This window comes from Pseudorasbora parva, chromosome 8 (genome assembly GCF_024679245.1).
Source record: "Pseudorasbora parva isolate DD20220531a chromosome 8, ASM2467924v1, whole genome shotgun sequence".
NCBI lineage: Eukaryota > Metazoa > Chordata > Actinopteri > Cypriniformes > Gobionidae > Pseudorasbora > Pseudorasbora parva.
Genome location: NC_090179.1, coordinates 22843717 through 22864772, shown reverse-complemented (window position 1 = coordinate 22864772; position 21056 = coordinate 22843717). Strand labels below are relative to the sequence as shown.

Below are 21056 nucleotides of genomic sequence, written 5' to 3'. Positions count from 1 at the left end.
GACATGCCGGTGCGATCACTTTTTTTCTGATAACAGAGGAAACAACTTAAAAATGCTCCATAATTTTTGGCTAATAAATCATTCGAAACTGAAGGATTTACTTTCATTTGTGCAAACTCACGGTAACAAATTGTGCTGTTGTAAAATAAAGAAAACAAACAATGATGCGCTTTCTGCCATCTCGGTCTCGGTCTCCGTGTACTGGAACGCGTCACAAAAAATTAAACGAAACTCATCTTGTGCTACTTGGCTCACAGACATGAGAAATATATTGATAGAAAACTTGCAATGTTTAATTCCATTCTGCATCTGCAAAAGCTTTCTAAATTTGATTAATTGTAACTACTTTAGGTAAGTATTTCCCCCCCTGAACACCTTTCAAAATTGCCTGTTGTCTTTGCTGTCTACATAATTTGCCTTTGATTTATAATCTAGAAGTGAGTCTATACTTACAATTATCTTGAATCGGTACAAAAGAGACGGTGAATCAGCTAGGCAGCCATACTCAAAGTGGTCAGGATTATACTTTGGGATGTATCCATCCGCCCCTGTACACAGGAACACTTTCTCAATGTTACAGATGAACGAGTCTCCAAGATTCTGAACAGGATCTACCATTACACGGCCGTAGATGACATCTCCTAGAGAAAAGCAACAGCCTTTAATTATTGAGAGGTTTCATACCTCAATTCTCAAAATCTTTTTTATGGTCACAGGATCAAAGCACAAATGAATGAAGTGTTGTTTTGATCATTTTACCCTCTGAGAAAGCTGTATCACTCTCCTGACCGAAGCCCATGGAGCCGTCTGACAACCAGAGAGTCCTCTTTGACAGTAGGAGCATCTGTGTGTTAAGACTGAACTCTGCTGACACTGGATCACTCACCTAAAGAGAAAGACATGAGCATTACTTTCCATGAAAACAGGAAACATTCTGCATTTTTACTTTCTCAAAAAAACTCATTCTGTATGATTTATAAGCCTTTTGAATAAGGCTTTATAAGCCGCTGGCTGGTCCCCACAATGTAGGTTATCTCAGGTTTTACTATCCTTATGGGGACATTTGGTCCCCACAATGTAATATAAATAAGGGCACACACACACACACACACACACACACACACACACACACACACACACACAGAGAGAGAGAGGGGGGATGGGGGGTGGAGGGAGGGGAAAACTCTGAGCTCGGCTATACAGGTACTGATGTGAACCCTTTGATGAGTGCTTATGATTGAGTAATGACCTGTTGGAAGCGTATGTCCAGATCAAATGTAATTGGCTCTCTCGGGTGGCAGACAGGACGGAAGCTGTACTCGACACTGGGAGGAGCCGTGCAGGGAACCAGTTTCACTGTGTAAGTTCCTGAGTAATCCCTCACCTGGAGGAAAGTATTTCAACACTTATCATGAGAGACAGTAATAGACCCAATAATGATAAATGCCATCGTGAACATATACTATCAAGAGCAGATTTTGAATTGGATGCAGAAAAATGTCATTTCTACATCTGCAACCAGGCACCCTAAAGACTTACAGCAAAGTCAGAGATGAAGGTCCACTGCTGCATCGGCTGGTTGTATGTTGGCTCACTTCTCACCAAGCTAAGGTTAAAGGTCAGCCCAGGGTGGTCCGCACACATGACCATGGAAGTCATAAGGGAGGCTGTGTTGACAGGAATTATTCAGATTGAACACAATATCACATGACACTGCCTCATCATTACACATTTCGGTAAACTACCCATTAAAGGGACATAATTCATCCCCAAATCAAAAGAAAACTAAAAATGAACAAATGAACAATAAAATATTAATAATAATAAAAAAAATCAAACATTACATTTATGAATATCAATAATGTTTTTTGTACCAATTTTACGATCAGATTTTTATTCATACTATATGTGCAACTGTTAATTAAAGGTACAATTCTTTATTTTAGCTGAATTACAGTAATTCAAATTTCAGTCATAATAGCCGGTTCTAAAAAATAAGCTTAATTTTCTATATTCAAAATGTATATATATATATATATATATATATATATATATATATATATATATATATATATATATATATATATATATATATATATATATATATATATATATATATATATATATTCTGTTTGTAATTGTTTTCATGAACCTGCGGGAAAAAATCTTAATGAAAAACAATTATACCTGTTATATTGCTTAATAACACACCTGAATGTGCTGTGACGAAGAGCCCCCTGAAACGTGCTTCTGTACGGAAGTTGACAACCAAACGGCCTTGTTCATTTATGCGCATGCTTGTAGGATAGAGAGCACCTAGAAAAATATATATAATCTACATTATTAAAAAAATCCATATACACAACTATACAAAAGTTTCAGATCAGTGAGATTTTTTGTTGTTTAGCCATTATGCATTACATTTATAAAAAAGTAACAGTTAAGACTTGTAGGTTGTTACAAAGAAATTATATTTTAAATAAATCCGGTTCTTTTGCTTATCTATTTATCAAAGAATCCACTGAATTCACCCTGTTCCCCGAAGAGAACTGCACCAATGCTGTACCGTGGGATGCTGTGGAAAATTCTGCGTGATTGCATCGTGACGCACGTATGAAATCAGTACAATGGAGAGATGGGACATCTTAGGCAGGTGACGTCACCTATACTATACCAGAGAGCTGCAGCAAGGCCTTCCAATATAATGGTCAAATCCCAAGCTGACACTTTTGTGCGCTGTGCAGGTCTCAGTCTTAAAGTGTCACAGAGGAAACGAGTATCCAGAGGGTCTCTTCCTAAAGATCCACAACCCAAAGGAGTTTGGTAAGCAGCTATGACCGCCACATACAACTTTAACATGGAGGGGGATAACCCTGCAGAGAAACGCTCCTGCAGAAATTCCAGCACTGTACCAACAGGACAGTTAACTGAGTCCAGCTGGCACTCTCCACACCATGAAGGGACACTTCACTTCAGGTCATACAGTTTCCTCATGGAAGGAGCTCTGGATTGGAGTATGGTCTCAACAACCTTGGCTAAGAGACCTGATTCTATGAGATGAGCCCCCTTATTGGGGCCAAGCCCACAGTTTCCATAACTCTGGATGAGGTTGAAAGATTGTACCCCTGCTTGGCACAACAGGTCCCTCCTGACCAAAACCTTGAAGGGAGAGCTGTCAAGGAGGAACAGAAGGTCCGAGAACCATACTTGGGCTGGCCAGAATGGTGCTACAAGTGCCCCATCCCAGCAAACCGTCTCCAGAACTCCTGGTAGTAGCGCGATCGGGGGGAATAGAGTTTATTGAAGAGTAAGGGAGAACCACTGTCGACAGTTTGTCGTCTCTAGAGATGCGAAAAGGTCTACACTTCTGCCCGACCAAACTTCTCCCACAGGAGTTCGTCCACCTTGGGGTGGAAACTCCATTCCCTGGGCCTCAACCCCTGACTTGACAGGACACCTGCTCTCTGGTTTTGTTGCCCAAGGATATAAACTGCCCTCACTGGACCTACAGTATGATCTGGTAAACCAGTTTATATAGGTGATGTGACTGCAGAACCCCTTGATGGTTTTGCATTTATATAGCGCTTTTATCCAAAGCATTCACCCATTCATACACCGACGGCGATGTCAGCAATGTAAGGCGCCATCCAGCTCGTCGGGAGCAGCTGGGGTTAGGTGTCTTGCTCATGGACACTTCGACACTTGGTCAGGTGGAACCGGGGATTGAACCACCAACCTTCTGGTTTGTAGACAACCTACATGAACCACTGAGCCACTGCCGCCCACAGTAAGAAACCACCGATGTGTTTTCTGTACGAACAAGCACATGATGACCCCTCAGGTCTGTGAGGAACTGTTTGAGTGCTAGAAAAACAGCCATAATTTCCAGTTGATTTATGTGCCAGGAGAGATGATAGACCCTCCCCAGACCTTGAGCTGAGCGACACCTCATGATCACCCCATTGTCATTAGCGTTAGGGGTGTAACGGTACACATATTCGTACCGAACCGTTTCGGTACAGGTCTTTCGTTTCGGTGCACGTGTGTACTGAACTGTACGAATGCAATCTTTAACAGTCGGCTTGTTTTAAGCGCAGAATAATCTGAGTCCCGGCGCGAACATATTATGTATTCAGTCCATTTCATCACAAAATTAAAACGATAAATGCTGTTTTGACGCACTTTAATGTGAGATGACTAATCACAGTATAGTAAGTGTCCGTTCAAACGGCGGCGGTGCGCGAGTGAACGCGATCCTGTCTTCCAAAGAATAAACATGAATTAATATCTCTGTGGTGTGACAGGCAGCGGGGCGAGGGACCGCGAGAGCGGGCCGGTGATTAGTGTTGACGAGTGCCAGCTGCATGGCACACCGTTCTCGTCTCGTGGCCATGTGACGGGGGCATAAAAGGAGAGGCAAGGGCTGCGGAAGACGAGAGAGGACCAGGCCTGGACTTTATGTTGAGTTTTGTTTATGGTTTATTATGTTTTTGTGGGCAGTCGTCCGTGAGGGGCTGCCCACGTTTTATTTAGTGGGTATTTGCGGGCAGTCGTCCGTGAGGGGCTGCCCGCGGTTTTACTTTCGTTTTGTTTATTTATTTTGAATAAAGTTGTTGAACGTTCGCCGGTTCCCGCCTCCTTCCTTCCCATCTACGAACTGTGTTACAATCTCTTAAGGTATGTTGAGGATGCATTACAACTTAAGGAAATGTATAATATCGTGTAATCGCTCAATTGATGTTTCAACCGCGGAAAGACAACAGCTTGAGAACAATGTCCCGTAGCATCACATTTACCTCAGGCTATTCATTCAATGTCCACCCCGCAGTTGTTAGTTCATATGCTGTTAGTTGTTAGTTTTATTATTAATAAATAAAAATAAAAAAATAAAAAATATGCACTATATTAGCCTATATATTCATTATATTCTACTTAACCTGTTAGTGATGTCTTGTTTATTTAATGCATGTTTAAATAAATCTTTCATGATTTCACAGCCGTGTATAAATTATTATATTTCAACAACGAATTCAAAAAAAAAAAAATTTTTAGAAAATTTTAGAAAAAATTTAGAAATTTTTAGAATTATGTTAATAAAGTTGAAGTTAATGAGTGTTGATTATTATATCTAAAAATAAATAACTGAATTGAGGCTAATAGTTTAAAAGCTCTGTTGTTAACCTTTAATATTACAATGTGTAGCCTAAGTAAGGACTCCCTGTATAGTTTAGATCATTATCTTTAAGAAAATTTTAGTTATGATTGAATTAATTTAAGGACAGACACATTTTTTTTCAGTATATATACCACTGTTGAATAAAAATAAATAAAAAGCAATTTTGTAAAACTGCTGAACCGACATCATACCGAACCGTGACTTCAAAACCGAGGTACGTACCGAACCGTCAGATTTGTGTACCCTTACACCCCTAGTTAGCGTTATCCAATGACAAGGAGCCCCCAACACAGGGACTTGGGAAAAAATCTAGGTTTTTTCCAAATAATCAAGGCACGTAAGCATCACCACGTGACCTTGATCATGCGAAGCGGGTTTCCCCTCAGGGAGAACCCATTGGTTTTGAGCCAGCATGGCAGGGACCTTATGTACAGCAGGCCAAAAGGTATCAGGTTGGACACAGCCTGCCATGTGGCCCAGCATCTTTTGGAATTTTTTGACAGTGACTAACTATGGTTCTGCCATAAAGACTCGGGAGAATAAATACTGTGACAATTATCAATTTATTAACAACCCAGCAAGCTCGCAATCAGAGGGTACAGACTTTGCATATCCTGCCTGAAGATGAAGGCAGAGGTCACAGCCGACCCCCCTCCCCGTGAGGTATGGAAGGGATCATCCTGGTGGTTGTGGGGTGGAGTAGGGAAGGATTTGACTTGGAGGTGGTGGGGAGGATGGCAGTGAATTGGGGTGTCAGCATCTGCAAACTCAAACATTAGTAAGTAACGATCTTTTATACCCAAGTATTAGAATGTGATTGGATAGATAGAAGTTGAAGTGACATAACAATTAAGTCTTCCCAGCAGAACTTATGCTAAAGCTTTCATTTATATAGTGCTTTTACAATGACGATTGTTTCAAAGCAGCTTCACAGTGTTAAACAGGACAATATTGCAACAAAATTTGATTTGGCTGTACAGAAATTTTTGATTCAGCTGTACAGAAATTTGATTTGGCTGTGTCGTTCAAGAGAAAACTGTGATGTTATCAGCTTATTTTAATTTATTGTATAGCAACAATGGTTGCAGATCAGTATTATAGTTTATACAAATAACTAAGACCTCATAAACACATTTTTTAATAGGAGAATTAAAGCGACACAAGCAGGAGAGAGACTTGCCATTAAAAAAAAAATGGTTCTCTGAGCTGGAAGAAGCACACTTTTCTTGATGTTGAGCCTTAACCTCAATTTCCTCATATGTGCAAGAACCAAGCCTGCAGTCTCCCTCTCAGATACTGAAGCTTCCGTGCCTCGATCGCCCCCCCGGTGGCCGGTCCCAGTATAGCCGCCCCTCTGTGTTTTCTAATGGACGCGAGGCAAACTAAACAATAAAATTACACCTCAAATATTTTTTCCCAAAAGTTAGTTTATGTCACTGAAGGCAGTTATCATTGAAGGCATTTCATTTCAAGTGTTCGTTTTTAAAATAAGTTTAGTTTTACTTAGTTATCTGATGCTATAAAAACCGGGGGTGTGACGTCATGATTGACAGCTGAGATCGACGTCTTCTCTGAGTGAAGTTGTCACTGAGGCACTAACAGACTTTTTTCGGGATTTTTAAGAGCAGATTGGAGCTTTAGCTTTCATTTCTACATTTCCATAACTGTTTATTTCACACCAACATAATTAATTGTTCTGCATCTGTGAGAGTGTGGGCGGGCTTTTGATATCGCAGCTGTACTTCCTGCTCTACTTCCTGCTCTCTACTGCGCAACTCCGGTCCCGAAATATCTACTGCGCAGACTCTGTCCCAAGATGTCAGCGCCATGCAGGCCGCCTCAAAGCTTCAAATCTGGCAAGCGAAAACTGATGATGTCGAGTCGTCCATATTTTTTTACAGTCTATGGCAAGAAGAACACCATCTCAATGCCGAACTGCCATGTGCTCTGATTGAGCTAGAATCAACCAGCCGTCTATGTAATTCAACATAAAAAAGCCAAAAAGCCACCAGTTGCTAGAGACTGCTGCACCCCAAAGCACAAGAGGTGATGGGGTTGGCAGAACGACCCCCTGAGACGTCCAAGGTGACAGAGACCTTGAAAAGGGCATGAGAAGAGAACGGGTGTCCAGAAGAAAGCTCTTATGTTTATCTTTAATTTCTTTCAGATTTAACCGTGACGCAGTACCGGTGCCTCAAAGCGCAAAGCGTACTTCCAAACCCTGAGATAAAGCAGGACCTGGCAGGTGAGGGCTGGACCCATCTCAAACCCTTCTGCCAGATACATCTGAGTGCCCCACAATCTAAGCCACCACTCTGTCTTACCAGAAGCAGGACCCGAAACGTGGGGAACACATGCAGAAATAACCAGCGCGAGCAGAGTATTCTCAAAGATAGCCGCTCACAATCAGCCCCCTCAAGGGCTGACTGGGCATGCGCCGCTCCCATACAAACAACACACGTGTGTATCCTCACCTGTGATGAAATAAAAGTACTGTCATTTACTCACGGGTGGGAACTGAACTGCTGTTTGCTTGCCATGATTCACTTATAGTTTCCTGATCATGACATCACCCGCTAATGACGTTCTGTTGACTGATTGACTGATTTCATTTGCGCTTCACAACACAATAACGCAGGGGCATTCCCACATTGTCTCTTCTCTCTGTTTTCAACATAAATGTTTCTTGTGCACTTAATCAGCATATTAGAATGGTTTCTGAAAGACCATGTGACACTGAAGACTGGAGTATTGATGCTGAAAATTCAGCTTTGCATTACAGGAATAAATTATATTTAAAATAGTAATGTATAGAAAACGTGCTGTCTTGCCTTGTAATTCAGCCTCTGGTGGACTACCAATGCCATCTCTCCACAAGATGGCAGTATCATAAACAAAAGTGAGACGCAGCTCAGACTGCAGGTCAAAATGCTGCCAACCCCCAGCGCCGACAGGTGAATGGAACACGTATGACACGTGCAGGGGCACACGCAGGGTCACATAAGACTGCACCAGATTCAGCACCTACATAGGACAGAAAGGTAAATACTATAATAGTAACTACCCAGTTAACAATTTTCAGAACCTACCCAGAATGAACATCCTATTTTTTATTATAAAAATAAATATACAATGCATATGAATACATAAAGGTTCTCCTTCTGTTGTCACAAAAAAACTTCCAGCAACATTATGGGAAGGTCAATTAATAGGTATTAAAATAAAACCCACAGAAAGTTCTGTATAGGTTCTATGGGTTGTCTCTCACACACACACACACACACACACACACACACACACACACACACACACACACACACACACACACACACACACACACACACACACACACACACACACACACACACACACACACACACACACACACACACACACACACACACACACATGTTGGTCTATGTGGTTTACAGGGACTCTCCATAGGCGTAATGGTTTTTATACTGTACAAACCGTATTTTCTGTCCCCTTACACTGCCCCTGCCCCTAAACCTACCCATCACAGGAAACATTCTGCATTTTTACTTTCTCAAAAAACATCATTTAGTATGTTTTTATGGCCATTCGAATTATGAGGACATTTGATATGTCCTCATAAACCACATTTATAGTGTTATACCAGTGTAATACCCATGTAGTTATACAAATTTGTGTCCTCATAAACCACATTTATAGTGTAATACCAGTGTAATACCCATGTAGTTATACAAATTTGTGTCCTCATAAACCACATAAACAGGCTCACACACACACACACACGCACGCACGCACGCACGCACGCACGCGCACACACACACACACACACACACGCACGCACATGTCGTGTTTCCATGTTTTATGGGGACTTTCCATAGGCGTAATGGATTTCATACTGTACAAACTGTACATCCTATCCCCCTACACTGCCCCTGCCCCTAAACCTACCCATCACAGGAAACATGGGTTTCACACACACACACACACACACACACACACACACACACACACACACACACACACACACACACACACACACAAACACACACACAAAACCTTCCTTAAACTTTTTTAAATTATTAGTTTTTGGTTACAAAAAAGAACCTACAAAGAACGTTTAATAACGAAAGAAAAACAAATGACAACAGTATGATAATATGATTGTTAGGTAAACTGTCTAAAATTAGTTAGCATATGAGAATTAAACTTCTTTAGATTTTTACACATATACTTTGGTTGACAAATAAAAATCTTAATTATGTTAAGAGAAACAAAAGGCTTTTAAAATGGCTTTATTACATATGTGGCACCAGGTGATAATGCTGTTGCTCTTGCTTTAAGTTAAATGCAAGCCTCATCTGTTCCCTAGAAAGAAATGACTAATTGATGCTTTTAAAATCATATTAACAGTCAGAATCATTTTTTTTTTTTACTAGAATAAGAATAAAATTATCCTAAAAGATATTCAGTAAACTCAAATTAAAAATAAATTAGTTTCCCTTTTAGTCGGTCACGTTCGACGTACGTCTCCGTTCCCTCCTTCAGGGAACGAGGGTTACATACGTAACTGAGACGTTTTTTTAAAAATTATTATTATTATTTATTTATTTATTTATGTTTAGTTGTGAAGCACTGCAGCATAGTCTGCTAACTGCTAAGTCCCCAAGAATGTGTTTTGGAATACTTCACAGTTCGACTTCACCAAACTTGAATGTGGCCTGTAGCTACACTCATCCATTCCTGTTTAATGACACGAGTCCACTTTAATAAACTGCAGAGTAAACCAACAGAGCCTGTGTCCATGGTGAAGATGAACGACTGGCTCAAACAGGCATGTAAACAGTTGTCTAAGGTTTGTTTTAAGGGCTACCATTGCCCAGCTAGCTGTTTAAAGGGAAGAACAGAAAACAGAAACTTTTTATGATCTAAAGGTCAGTTTTGACTCATTGTGGACGAAAGACAAAAAGTGGGCTGCTTAAACTAGAGGTAGGCTCAGTGCCTTTACAGGGGGTGCAGAATGTGCCAGGAATATGGACCCAGGACACTAGAGGGCCCCAAATCACAACTTTGGACAATATAATAATAATATAATATATAATAATTTTTCCCCTACATACACAAAAACGTTAACTAATAATATTGTAGTAAAATAAAATGAAGACCTGTGAATTATAGAAAGTAGGAAGTGCATATAGCACACTCCCTCATCCCTTTAAAATACAGCGCTTGATGTTAAACACCCAAAAAAAGAATGCTGGATGGAAAGAAGCGCCTGTCAAGAGCACAAAAGCGAAAGTAGGGATGAAGACGTTAAAAGAATGAAAGTTTCCCTTACGAATCGGGAAACCCATACTAGATATGACTGTTGGTCTCAGGATGTGTCGAAATACCTACTTCAAGAAGTCTGTTGTGTAATTGAACTTCTGTGTGGGTGCAAAACCACAAAACTTTTGAAAAGCAAAACTTTATTCTTCTGAGAAACATTTAATCATTGTTTCCAAATTTGGTTGTTGGATTTAGTGTTCCATGCCTGTCACAGTGGATTCTCCAAAGAGGTCATTCAGTAAACTAAAACTTATAAACAATGATCTGCGATACACAATGGACCAAATCCGATTTGGCATATCAGTAGAGCATGCAATTGCGCATTCCACACCCTTTGATGAAATGTCAGAGAAATGGGCAAGCATGAAAACAAGACTTTTAAAATGTTATTGTGTCTTATTTTTATGTCTAAAAAGTTTAGAACAAGAAGGTCTTGAAGGGTTAGTTCACCCAAAAATTTAATTTATGTCATTAATGATGTCGTTCCACACCCGTAAGACCTCCGTTTATCTTCGGAACACAGTTTAAGATATTTTATATTTAGTCCGAGAGCGTATCTAAGTGTATGCACACTATACTGTCCATGTCCAGAAAGGGAATAAAAACATCATCAAAGTAGTCCATATGTGACATCAGTTAGTTAGTAGATGTTTTTATTATCTTTCTGGACATGGACAGTATAGTGTGAGGTCTTACGGGTGTGGAAAGACATTAGGGTGAATCATTAATGACATAAATTTCATTTTTGGGTGAACTAACCCTTTAACTTTACTGGCTACCAGTACTTTTTTAAATGTATAATAAGACTGTATATTTAAAAGTGTTATTCCGTTATTCCGTTTGTGTTTAAGCTTTTGGTGTTCAGTGCCGTTTGATAGGTTTTATATTTATTTTGTTACTTGTAAAACATTCATCTGGAAGAAGGGGGTCCAAAATTCTGTCTTGCATACCCCCCTTAAAACTTTTCATGGCGTCCCTGCAAATAAGCTAAGACGGTAAGCCACAGAACAACTGATCTGATCTCACAACTGTGAAATCTTTTCTTTCATATGTTTGGCAAAGACTGTAAACCCATAGGCTATATCAAGAGAAAGAGTCTAAACCTTGAAAAATATTAAAAACATTCCTAAATTGACGCTGAAACAAAACAGAGATAGACACATGTTAGGTGCTTTAAGGGCACAACATACATTCTTAAATTAGATTAGTTGATGAAAAGATACAGTAAAAAGAGTACAGTTGTCAGATATTATTACCATTTAAAATAACTGTTCCCTTACGATTTGGTTCACTCCACATTGTTAGCAACGCTTTGTGTAAGAAAAATATCCACATTTAACATGTAATAAAGTAAAATATTTAGCTTCTGGCAAACCACCTTCCATATTCAACGTACAGAAAAAGCATAACTGGTGCGATGATGACGTTGCATGTAGTGTAAGGGTTTTGAACTGCGAGAGGCTTTAAAGTTTGTAAGTTGTATACAGAATTTAAATATAGAGAACTTTTATAATGGATAGACACACTTTTTTAGGCTTCAAATTTTAGGCTTCAATTTGGGCTGCCATTCACTGCCATTATAAAGCTTAGATTAGCCAGGACATTTTTTTTTAATATAACTCTGATTGTATTTATCTGAAAGAAAAATGTCCTATACACATAAGATGGCTTAAGGGTGAGTAAATCATGGTGTAATTTAACTTTTGGGTAAACTAACTTGCATCCTTGGTAAATAACCTTTTGAATGGTGGTGTTTTTCACTTTTTATTTTTAAAGGCATGATAAAATATGAGTAGAAAAGATTAATTTTCTTATTTTTCCTCACCTGTCCATCAGTCCCAATGGTCCCTCCACAATCGTTGAGCAATTCAGACATGTCATAGTAGCTGACAAACTCCCACAAGCACGCCTCCAGATGAAGGTTTCGGTAGAATCGTAGGGTGTTTTGGCCCCTGAGGGTCGTGCTATACTGGTAGGGTGCAGTCCCACCTATGGCATCTGGATTGCGGGTGACGTCGGTGATGAAACCGTAGCGTGTCTGCACCTCTGTGTAGTCCAGCAGGTTGGAGCAGCGATGGTTTCCTACACGCGTGCCGTCTGGACTAAGGGTCAGTTCAAAGTTGGAAAGTGGCCGAGTGGAGACTACAGGTAACATACCTAACAAGGGAATAAGGCAGATGATTTAAGATGGATGTAACTGATCAGTGTTGTTATTGTTAACTAAAATTACAATTATTTAAAAACACACATTGCAAAAACATATGGCAACATAATGCCACATTATCCAAAATATATATTAAATAGTGAATTCCATCATTTAGGATTATTAACACCAATCTTCCACCTACAGTGGACAACAGAAAATGCGGAATGGACAAAAGACCAAGCTCAGATGATCTAAGGGACCAGGCAAGACAGTAGTAGTAGATTAGTCAGACATGGAGGTGCAAGACCATTTAAAGCCTTAAATGTTATATCTTAAAGTGAATATGTGATGCCACGGGAAGCCAGTGAAGATCATGAAGTAGAGGAGTAATGTGAGCAGATCGTCTGTCTCATTACTGAGAAACTCCTGCTGCTGAGTTTGGAACATACTGTAATCTTGTAATAAGTTTTTTGGGCAGACCAAGAAATGGAGCATTGCAATCCAGACATGATGTGATTAATGCTTGAGTTAAGATTCCAGCATCAGCTAGATAACAACAGAAGAAACATGAGAGGCAAAAGATAGAGTTGAGTCAAACACCAAGATTACAGACAGAGGAAGAAGGCTTAACGTGAATTCCATCAATATCAAAGGACAGGGTACATCCTTTTAAGTGAGGTAGCAGAACCAATCATCAATATTTCAGGTTTGGTATTATTTAATTTAAGGAAATTCAGGGGCATTCAATGCTTGATATCCCTGATACATGCAGCAGGAAGGCAGGGATGGCCTTTTACTATATGGTAAGGTACATTTGAATGTCATCAGCATTCAGCATCATTCAGTCATCAGAAGGAAATTGTAATATGCATGTGTATGATGAACAGTAGTGGACCAAGAACATAACCTTGAGGAACACCTTGAGGTACATTTGAGATTGGCCTGTAATCGTAAGGGTTTTTCTTAAAAATTGGGGGTCATCACAGTGAATGTTTGAATTTTTGAATGAGCCGAGTCAGCTGACATCAAATGAACATTTGAGTCACTTGTATGAGGGGTGTCTTTGGCAATGGATTTAGTGAATGACTTTAATTAGTTTGAAAAGAATCCAGAAAAGCTATTCACAAGAACTGCAGAGCCAAAATAACCTGTTGTGCATGAGGGTTAGTGAAATTGTACCAAAAATGAGCTAATGTCAGATATAAAAAAAACTACACAAAAACTTAAACTTAAAAAAACGAATACAAATTAAATGAAAAGTTAAAAATAAAAGCTAATTCACAATATAACAATAAAAATAAATAATACTAACATTCAACTGATATGATCTGACACAGAAAATGATCAAACTATTTTAAATAGCATTTTTTCTTCTATATTTTTATATATGAATTGTGAGACTAATTCATTTTTTTCAATCTGTCACACCACTGGACTATTTAAGTGAATTGTAAAAAAAAAACAAAAAAAAAACAAACAGACGATCACTTACTTCCCCCTATTGGCGGGTAAGTTATTCAAAAAGTGTACTAAAATATGAATATTAATTAAAAAATGAGAACTATTTTATTTATTCATTGTATAAGCTTTGCTATGCTGGAGAAAGTCTGATTAGCAGATTCTGCTAACACTATAGTAGGTGTACTGACCGTCAATATGGGGCATGGTAACGGTCAGTTTAATGAGGTTTGGATGGTCTGGATCTTCTGCTCCAGTGTAGCGTAGTCTGGCAGAGAAAGGCTCCGCTCCGACCGTGCCAACAACCCGAGGCTGGCACATGCCTGATGCCAAAAAGAAGAAAAACGACAGCAACTTAAAGAGATTGTAACATTACATAAAATGTATAAGTGCCCATTACTGGTGAAATGCCCTAAGCCCTTGATCACTTAGAATACGCTATGGTTATGATTTATTATTCAGGATGTTTTCTTTAATGAATTTGTTTTATGCACCATTGTATTGGCCTATATGTGTGCTAGGGCTGTTAGAGAACATATAAAAAAATGACACAAACCAAAATGACAACAATACAAAATTAATAACAACAAATATGCAGTTAAATTTCAAAAGAACTCCAACATCATACACTAAAGTTGAGTGGGGTAGAGGTCAATTAAGCGTGATCTGAAGGGACATCACAATTGTGTTGCATTGTGGTCTATAGAGCTGCCTGAAGTGTACATATTGAGTAGACTTGCTCCTGTCAAAAAGGAGTGGTCGAGGGTCTGTCCATATAAAAGTCCCTCACCCACTTGATAAAGTTGAACCCACTACAAAATGGTGGTGGGGATTCCCTCAAGGGGAAGAGCTTAGGGATGTTTTTTTAAGGAACCAGTGTGATGCTAATTGCCAATTGGCCTTCAAAGTGACGTCAACTGCTTTTCCATCCTTCGGGCCGAACGGTTCTTAGAATGGTAAGGAACATTTCCAGTTGTGTTTCCACTTGAGCCTGGTATGGTACAACACGATTACAAATCATTCTCAGGCTGGGAAATCAGCAGGGTTGGGGTTATTTTTTATTCAGTAGTGGAAAGAAGCTTCCATATATTTCAAAATGGTCACGGGAAACTCAATTACTACAGTTTGGTACAAAAAACCTTGACTAACATTATAAGTGGACATTAAAAATGTAATGTACTTACACTTTTAAACATTATCATAGAGATTACTGTCAAAAAAAAAAAATGCTGTTGAAATGACAAAAGTCCCAAACAATACTGTAGCATAGCAAGGCTAACCTTTAGATTTTTTTTACAAGATCAAATCAGTGCTAAAAAATTTTTATCTGAAAATCTCTCTTTTTCTGCCCATAAATTCTCCAAAACTAGTGCTAATTTATAACGCACTAAACTCACCGTCTTCATGGCTGATGGAAACTATGGGGCTGGTGAGCTCCAGGCCTTCATCCCCATTCGAGTTGACAGCCCGGGCTGCACACTGCACACGCGAGCCTGCTTGGAAATACACTGAGTCTAATGTGATCGTTTTGGAGGAGGTGAAGAAGGTGTCAAAATCCACCTCCTTCATGGGGCTGGTCACACCGTCAGGTCCTGTGGGGGCACTGACCAACCAGCGATACCGGGTCAAGGTGTTATTGATGTGCTCAGCAACACATATGGAGCCTGTCCGGTCAAAGTCAGGATACTTGGGGTTGCATGACTATAATAAATACAGAAATAAATATGATAAATAAATACTATATATATATATATATATATATATATATATATATATGTATATATATATATATATATAGAGAGAGAGAGAGAGAGAGAGAGAGAGAGAGAGAGAGAGAGAGAGAGAGAGAGAGAGAGAGAGAGAGAGAGAGAGATTTTTTGTGAACCTACCGTGACACAGACTACGGGATATCCTGCGGCTAGCTGAGTATGCCTCGTCCCACTTGTATCATCGTACTGCAACAGAGACACCACCACTGGCACAGAGGGGAAGGTCACGTCAGCCATACTGTTCGTCTCTTCGATGTAGATGATGGCTTTGGTGACCTGAAGGTTTGATAGACAAGCTATAATGCTCACAGTGTGGTTCTCACACTACTGATACAGCACAGTCAGATAAAATCAATTGTTTCCATATTTCAGGGCAAGCATATTTGGGAATACCTGAATTTCTGCTACCATGTTCTCATCAGGTTTGAGGTGGACAGTGAAGGCCTCTCTCATCTCTCGCACACCATCATACAGGATTTCAACCTCTATGATGTGCTCTCTCTCTCCTTCTTTAAACTCCACATCTGCAGTTGGGAAATTATCATTTTCATCTTTCAAAGACAATATCTCATATCTTTCTTAATAAAATGTTTGTTTCCATTTTGAATTGAACAGTAGGCTACAAGAGTAAATAAATAAAATATTTTTGCTTTCCTGCTTTCCTGTAGCTCAATGAGTAGAGCATGGCGCTAGCAACGCCAAGGTCATGGGTTCGATTCCCAGGGCAAGCAAGAGTTGACAAAAATGTTAAATGTGTACCTTGAATGCAATGTAAGTCACTTTGGATAAAAGCGTCTGCCAAATGCATAAATGTATTTTTTTTTTAACTTAAAATAATAAATGATGTAATTGGAAAAAGTATATTCATAGCTATTCACAATATTATATTTACATAATTTATGCTGATTTAAAAGAAAATCATATTAGTAGTTGTTCATAAATCAGCATAAATTAGGTAAATATCATAAATGACTACTATGATTTTTTTTATTTATTTAAATCAGCATACATTAGGTACATATGACAAATAATACTATGACGTATAAATACATAAAACTTTTTATACAGTAATGACAGCATGTTTTTTATTCTATCTTATTCTATTTTTTGTATAACTACTTGTGAATATGGGTGGGAATATGCTTTTATTGTTATAAAAAAATTATTAAAACTAGTGCTGGGCAACGATTAAAATGTTTAATCGTGATTAATCGCAGTATGCGCAAAATTCAATAATGAATACAAAAGTGCTGCTAAATGAACAAAAGTGCAATAACATATGGTTTGCAAACACTTTAAACAAATAAGGTGCTTTTTACAGCAGTTAAAAGTTAGTAAAAGATACAATATTTCTTGTAAATATCAAACTTAAACATTTATTTAATCAAATTAAATTAAATTGGTGGTATACATATATTGATTCTGTAGTAATATTCTCATCAGTGTTCTGTCAGCTTTTACATAGGCCGATTTAAATCTGCATATTTGTGCATATTTGTGCATATTTGTACATATTTGTACATATATATGCATATTTGTGATATTCACCCCAGGGCGTTATTTAATTTTATAAAGGCCATTTTTTAAAAATCTTAATAAATGTATGCATCATCATCTTTCCTGTTAAATTCTTACATTTGATTAATAAATTCAGTTATAATAGTAAAAACACTAGGCTGTTACCAATCAAATTAAATAATTTAAACTGCAAAAAAATACAGCTGCAATAAATAATCTTATAAGATTGATGTTCTAAACTAAACATGCAATCATACTTTTAAACATAACCGTCAATAGGGGACAGCAAGTGATCATCTTCATAAGTGAGTCATTGAGTCGTTTATTCAAATGATTCATTCAAATGCTGAATCATTTAGTAACAAAACACTGAGTGTTGCTTTCCTCTGGAACTATTTTCGTCGGTGAAATCATGGGTGAAATGGAACAAAAAAAGGTTGTTTGGATCTAAAATGTAAGTAACTTTATATTGATTAGGCTACTTGTTTATTGAAACAGGCTACACCATTCATGCTACACAATTCACGATTGCAAAGTCGACTTGTGTTATTTACATTTTCATAAATCATAAATATCAACAACTACAAAAGCTCAGTTCTGCCCCAGTATGGTTCTTCTGTGAGTTTATATTGCTGCTCAATTGTTTTGATTTCTCTACGAATGTCTCTCACAAAGAGACAGGCAGTGTGAGCCTCAGGCAGAGATACACTCATCAATCGCAGTGTACATTAAATATAATAAAAACAACAAAAAATCTGAATAATTCACGCGTTTCTGGTTATTTTTATATATTTTTTTGAGACAAAGACAAAGAATGCCAAGCCCTTGGCTTAGGCTACAGACAGCCCTATATTCTCCTGTGACCAATGGTTTGTCTGTATGTGTATTCAGAGACAGTGAGCAACGGCCTTTCAATATTATAATAAATAACTGCATTAATGCGTGATAAAATAATTGTCGTCGTTAATTAATTAATGCGTTAACGCGATAATAATGCGTTAACTTGCCCAGCCCTAATTAAAACAAATCTTAATTTTCTTTGAGGAGCATCAGTTAAAAGTTAAAAATTCTTGTTCTTGTGAAATTCCCCATTGAGTTGTCTTACAAAGCTGTGCTATGATGTTGTATTTGAGCCCACCTTCAGAGATGGGATGGTAATCTTCTCCAGAGGAAGCTGAGCCGTCCTTTGTGTGGACCCGGACAATAGACACTTTGGAAATGTCCCCTGTCCTCTGGACTGGGATCCTCACCACTGAGATTTGACCTGACTCACTGGGTTCACTGACACTGAACTTGGTTGCTCCAAACCTGATAATGGCCTCTGGGGAAGGAGGATCGTGGGAAAGTTGAGATGCCAGCACCGCATTATCACTTCATTCAAGACTAATATCGACCAATCAGCATAACTGATGATTAAACATAAGATAATCAATTGTGTGATTAAAATATAAAAATTATGAAATCAAAATGAGAGTTTTGTGGCTTTTAGTCCAGGTCTATTAGATTTTAAGCAATCTATTTGCGAGTGAACTTGTAAATGTTTGACAAAACCATGAATTTAACTATTAAATGTATCTAGCAGATAGAAAGGGCATTTAAAATCTACATTCTTTCTATTTTATCCTGTCTAAAAATATCTATTGTGAAATAATGCATACTATTATACCAACGATTTACCGCTTTGTACATCTTCTCTTTAAAATCTACATTTCTGAACAGTACATTTTCTCCTCTTAGGCCAATTAAGTACTTTCTAGGACTCTGAGAGATTACAGCAATTGCAAGTGAACACAAGTGGGTACAGAAATGTGGGAAAGAAGGAGATAAAGGTCTTACTGTCAGCATCATCCTTTATCTTGACAAGTGTCTCATTCTGAGCCCCTATTGAGGCCCCAAACGGAGACTCACTCTTGGGGCTTCCCAGCACCAATCTCAGCTCTTCATCTTCTTCATGTTCAGTGTCATCCACGAGGATGAGGACACAAGGCTTCTCCACCTCTCCTACACAAGTAATCGTTTCAAGAGAGAGTTGTTATTAAGTATATAACAATAATTTAGTAAAATATGTTCTTTCAGAATAAGACATTTTTATAGCTTACAGACCTGGTAAAAAGACGATGGTGGAGATGTCCGTGTTTGGCCTCTCGTTGAAGTCCATCATAACTTGGGCTGAGCCTTGACGGCTGTAGCATCGCACGCTTGATTTGTAGTTCAGATCTCCGCTCCGGTACACAATAGCAGATATCTGTCCGTCATTCTCATTACCCGTGTATGTAGGATCTCGGAACTGCACCTTGGGCACTAAAAAACAAAAGTCTCATATTTAAACCCAAATTGTTTTGGTCTTGTCTAAGATAACATGAATGACTTTGCAGGCTTTATTTAGGCTTTTTGGGGTTTAGTATAAGACCACTTACAATCTGAGATGGAGTCGTTGATGTAGATCATAGCTTTTCCCGGTTCTCCTAATATGCCGTTCATGGGCATACGGAGAACCAGTTCAAACTTCTCTGGCCCCTCCAGCACTGGCTGTCCCAGGTCATCCAGGATCGTAACCTTGAACGTCTGCATGTTGACGCCCGGGGAAAAGTCTAGGTTCTTACTAATCCCAACATAGTCCACACCAGCTGTGTTAAAGGTTTGCAGAAAGTTAGTAAGTCAAAATTGTTCAATGACAAAAAAAAACTATTTCCTCTCACTGGTAAATTAACAATGAGAAAATAAATGCCTCTCTCAGTATCACAGGACAGCCCTGAATAAAGCAAAATAAATTAAGCATACTGATACTGGTAAAGAATACATTTCTGATTTAACAGTATTTTATTGCACTGTTTAAGATGTAATTACTAGCTAGTAAGTTTTGTTTTTTTAGAGTAACTTACATAAGACTTATATTTTAAACTTTTTATTTGCTATACAGACATTTTATTTTTGCCTGAAATTAAATTACTTTATTTACAAATACCACAGAAGGTAAATGTATTACTATGTATTTTTAGTTCTTTAAAGGGATAGTTCACTCAAAAATGAAAATTCTTTCATCATTTACTCACCCTCATGTTGTTCCAAACCTGTATGAGTTTCTTTGTTCTGCTGAACACAAAATAATATATTTTGAAGAATGTTTGTAACAAAGCAGATAGAACAAACATTCACTACCATACTATTTTTTCCTTACTGGTAGTGAATGGTTGTTCTGTCTGCTTGGTTTAAAAAATTCTTCCAAATATCTTCTTTTGTGTTCAGCAGAAGAAAGAAACTCATACAGGTTTGGAACAACATGAAGGTGAGTTCATTTTTTGGTTAACTATCCCTTTAAATAATCAATCTTTGTAGCAGAAATGCCACGACGTATTACTGCATTTTTAAAGAATTTATCTTAATAAAAAATCTTAAACAATATAGTGATGATTAATAATTAAATAAAATGTTTGTTTATTTTTATATATAATTTACCAGATTTTTTTCTAGGTATTTTTTCACCGTGTGCCATTGTTTGAATGAGCTGCCACTTAGTTACATGGTGGTCTATTATTGTGGTGATGGTGTCATTGATTTACAATTCACTGACTCTTATATCTTTCCCCGTTAGCGTTAAAAAAAAAACACTGCCAGCCACCACCAGTGTTTTGATCATTTTCACACAAATGTCATGACCCCCTAATATTTT

At 38.2% G+C, this 21056-nt stretch overlaps 1 protein-coding gene across 1 annotated transcript in view; it reads right to left on the bottom strand.

The window, feature by feature from the left end:
• Positions 1 to 21056, bottom strand: part of frem2b (FRAS1 related extracellular matrix 2b) — a 108536-nt gene that overhangs the window by 7266 nt on the left and 80214 nt on the right. The window contains exons 8-22 of the mRNA XM_067450427.1: positions 19804 to 20013; positions 19490 to 19687; positions 19223 to 19387; positions 18525 to 18707; positions 16262 to 16392; positions 15989 to 16144; positions 15497 to 15800; positions 14291 to 14422; positions 12321 to 12652; positions 8008 to 8200; positions 2212 to 2316; positions 1540 to 1667; positions 1250 to 1384; positions 760 to 886; positions 454 to 641 (exon numbers count right to left, since the gene is read on the bottom strand). Coding sequence (XP_067306528.1) covers positions 454 to 641; positions 760 to 886; positions 1250 to 1384; positions 1540 to 1667; positions 2212 to 2316; positions 8008 to 8200; positions 12321 to 12652; positions 14291 to 14422; positions 15497 to 15800; positions 15989 to 16144; positions 16262 to 16392; positions 18525 to 18707; positions 19223 to 19387; positions 19490 to 19687; positions 19804 to 20013 — 2687 coding nt within the window. The remainder of the gene's footprint in view (positions 1 to 453; positions 642 to 759; positions 887 to 1249; positions 1385 to 1539; positions 1668 to 2211; positions 2317 to 8007; positions 8201 to 12320; positions 12653 to 14290; positions 14423 to 15496; positions 15801 to 15988; positions 16145 to 16261; positions 16393 to 18524; positions 18708 to 19222; positions 19388 to 19489; positions 19688 to 19803; positions 20014 to 21056) is intronic.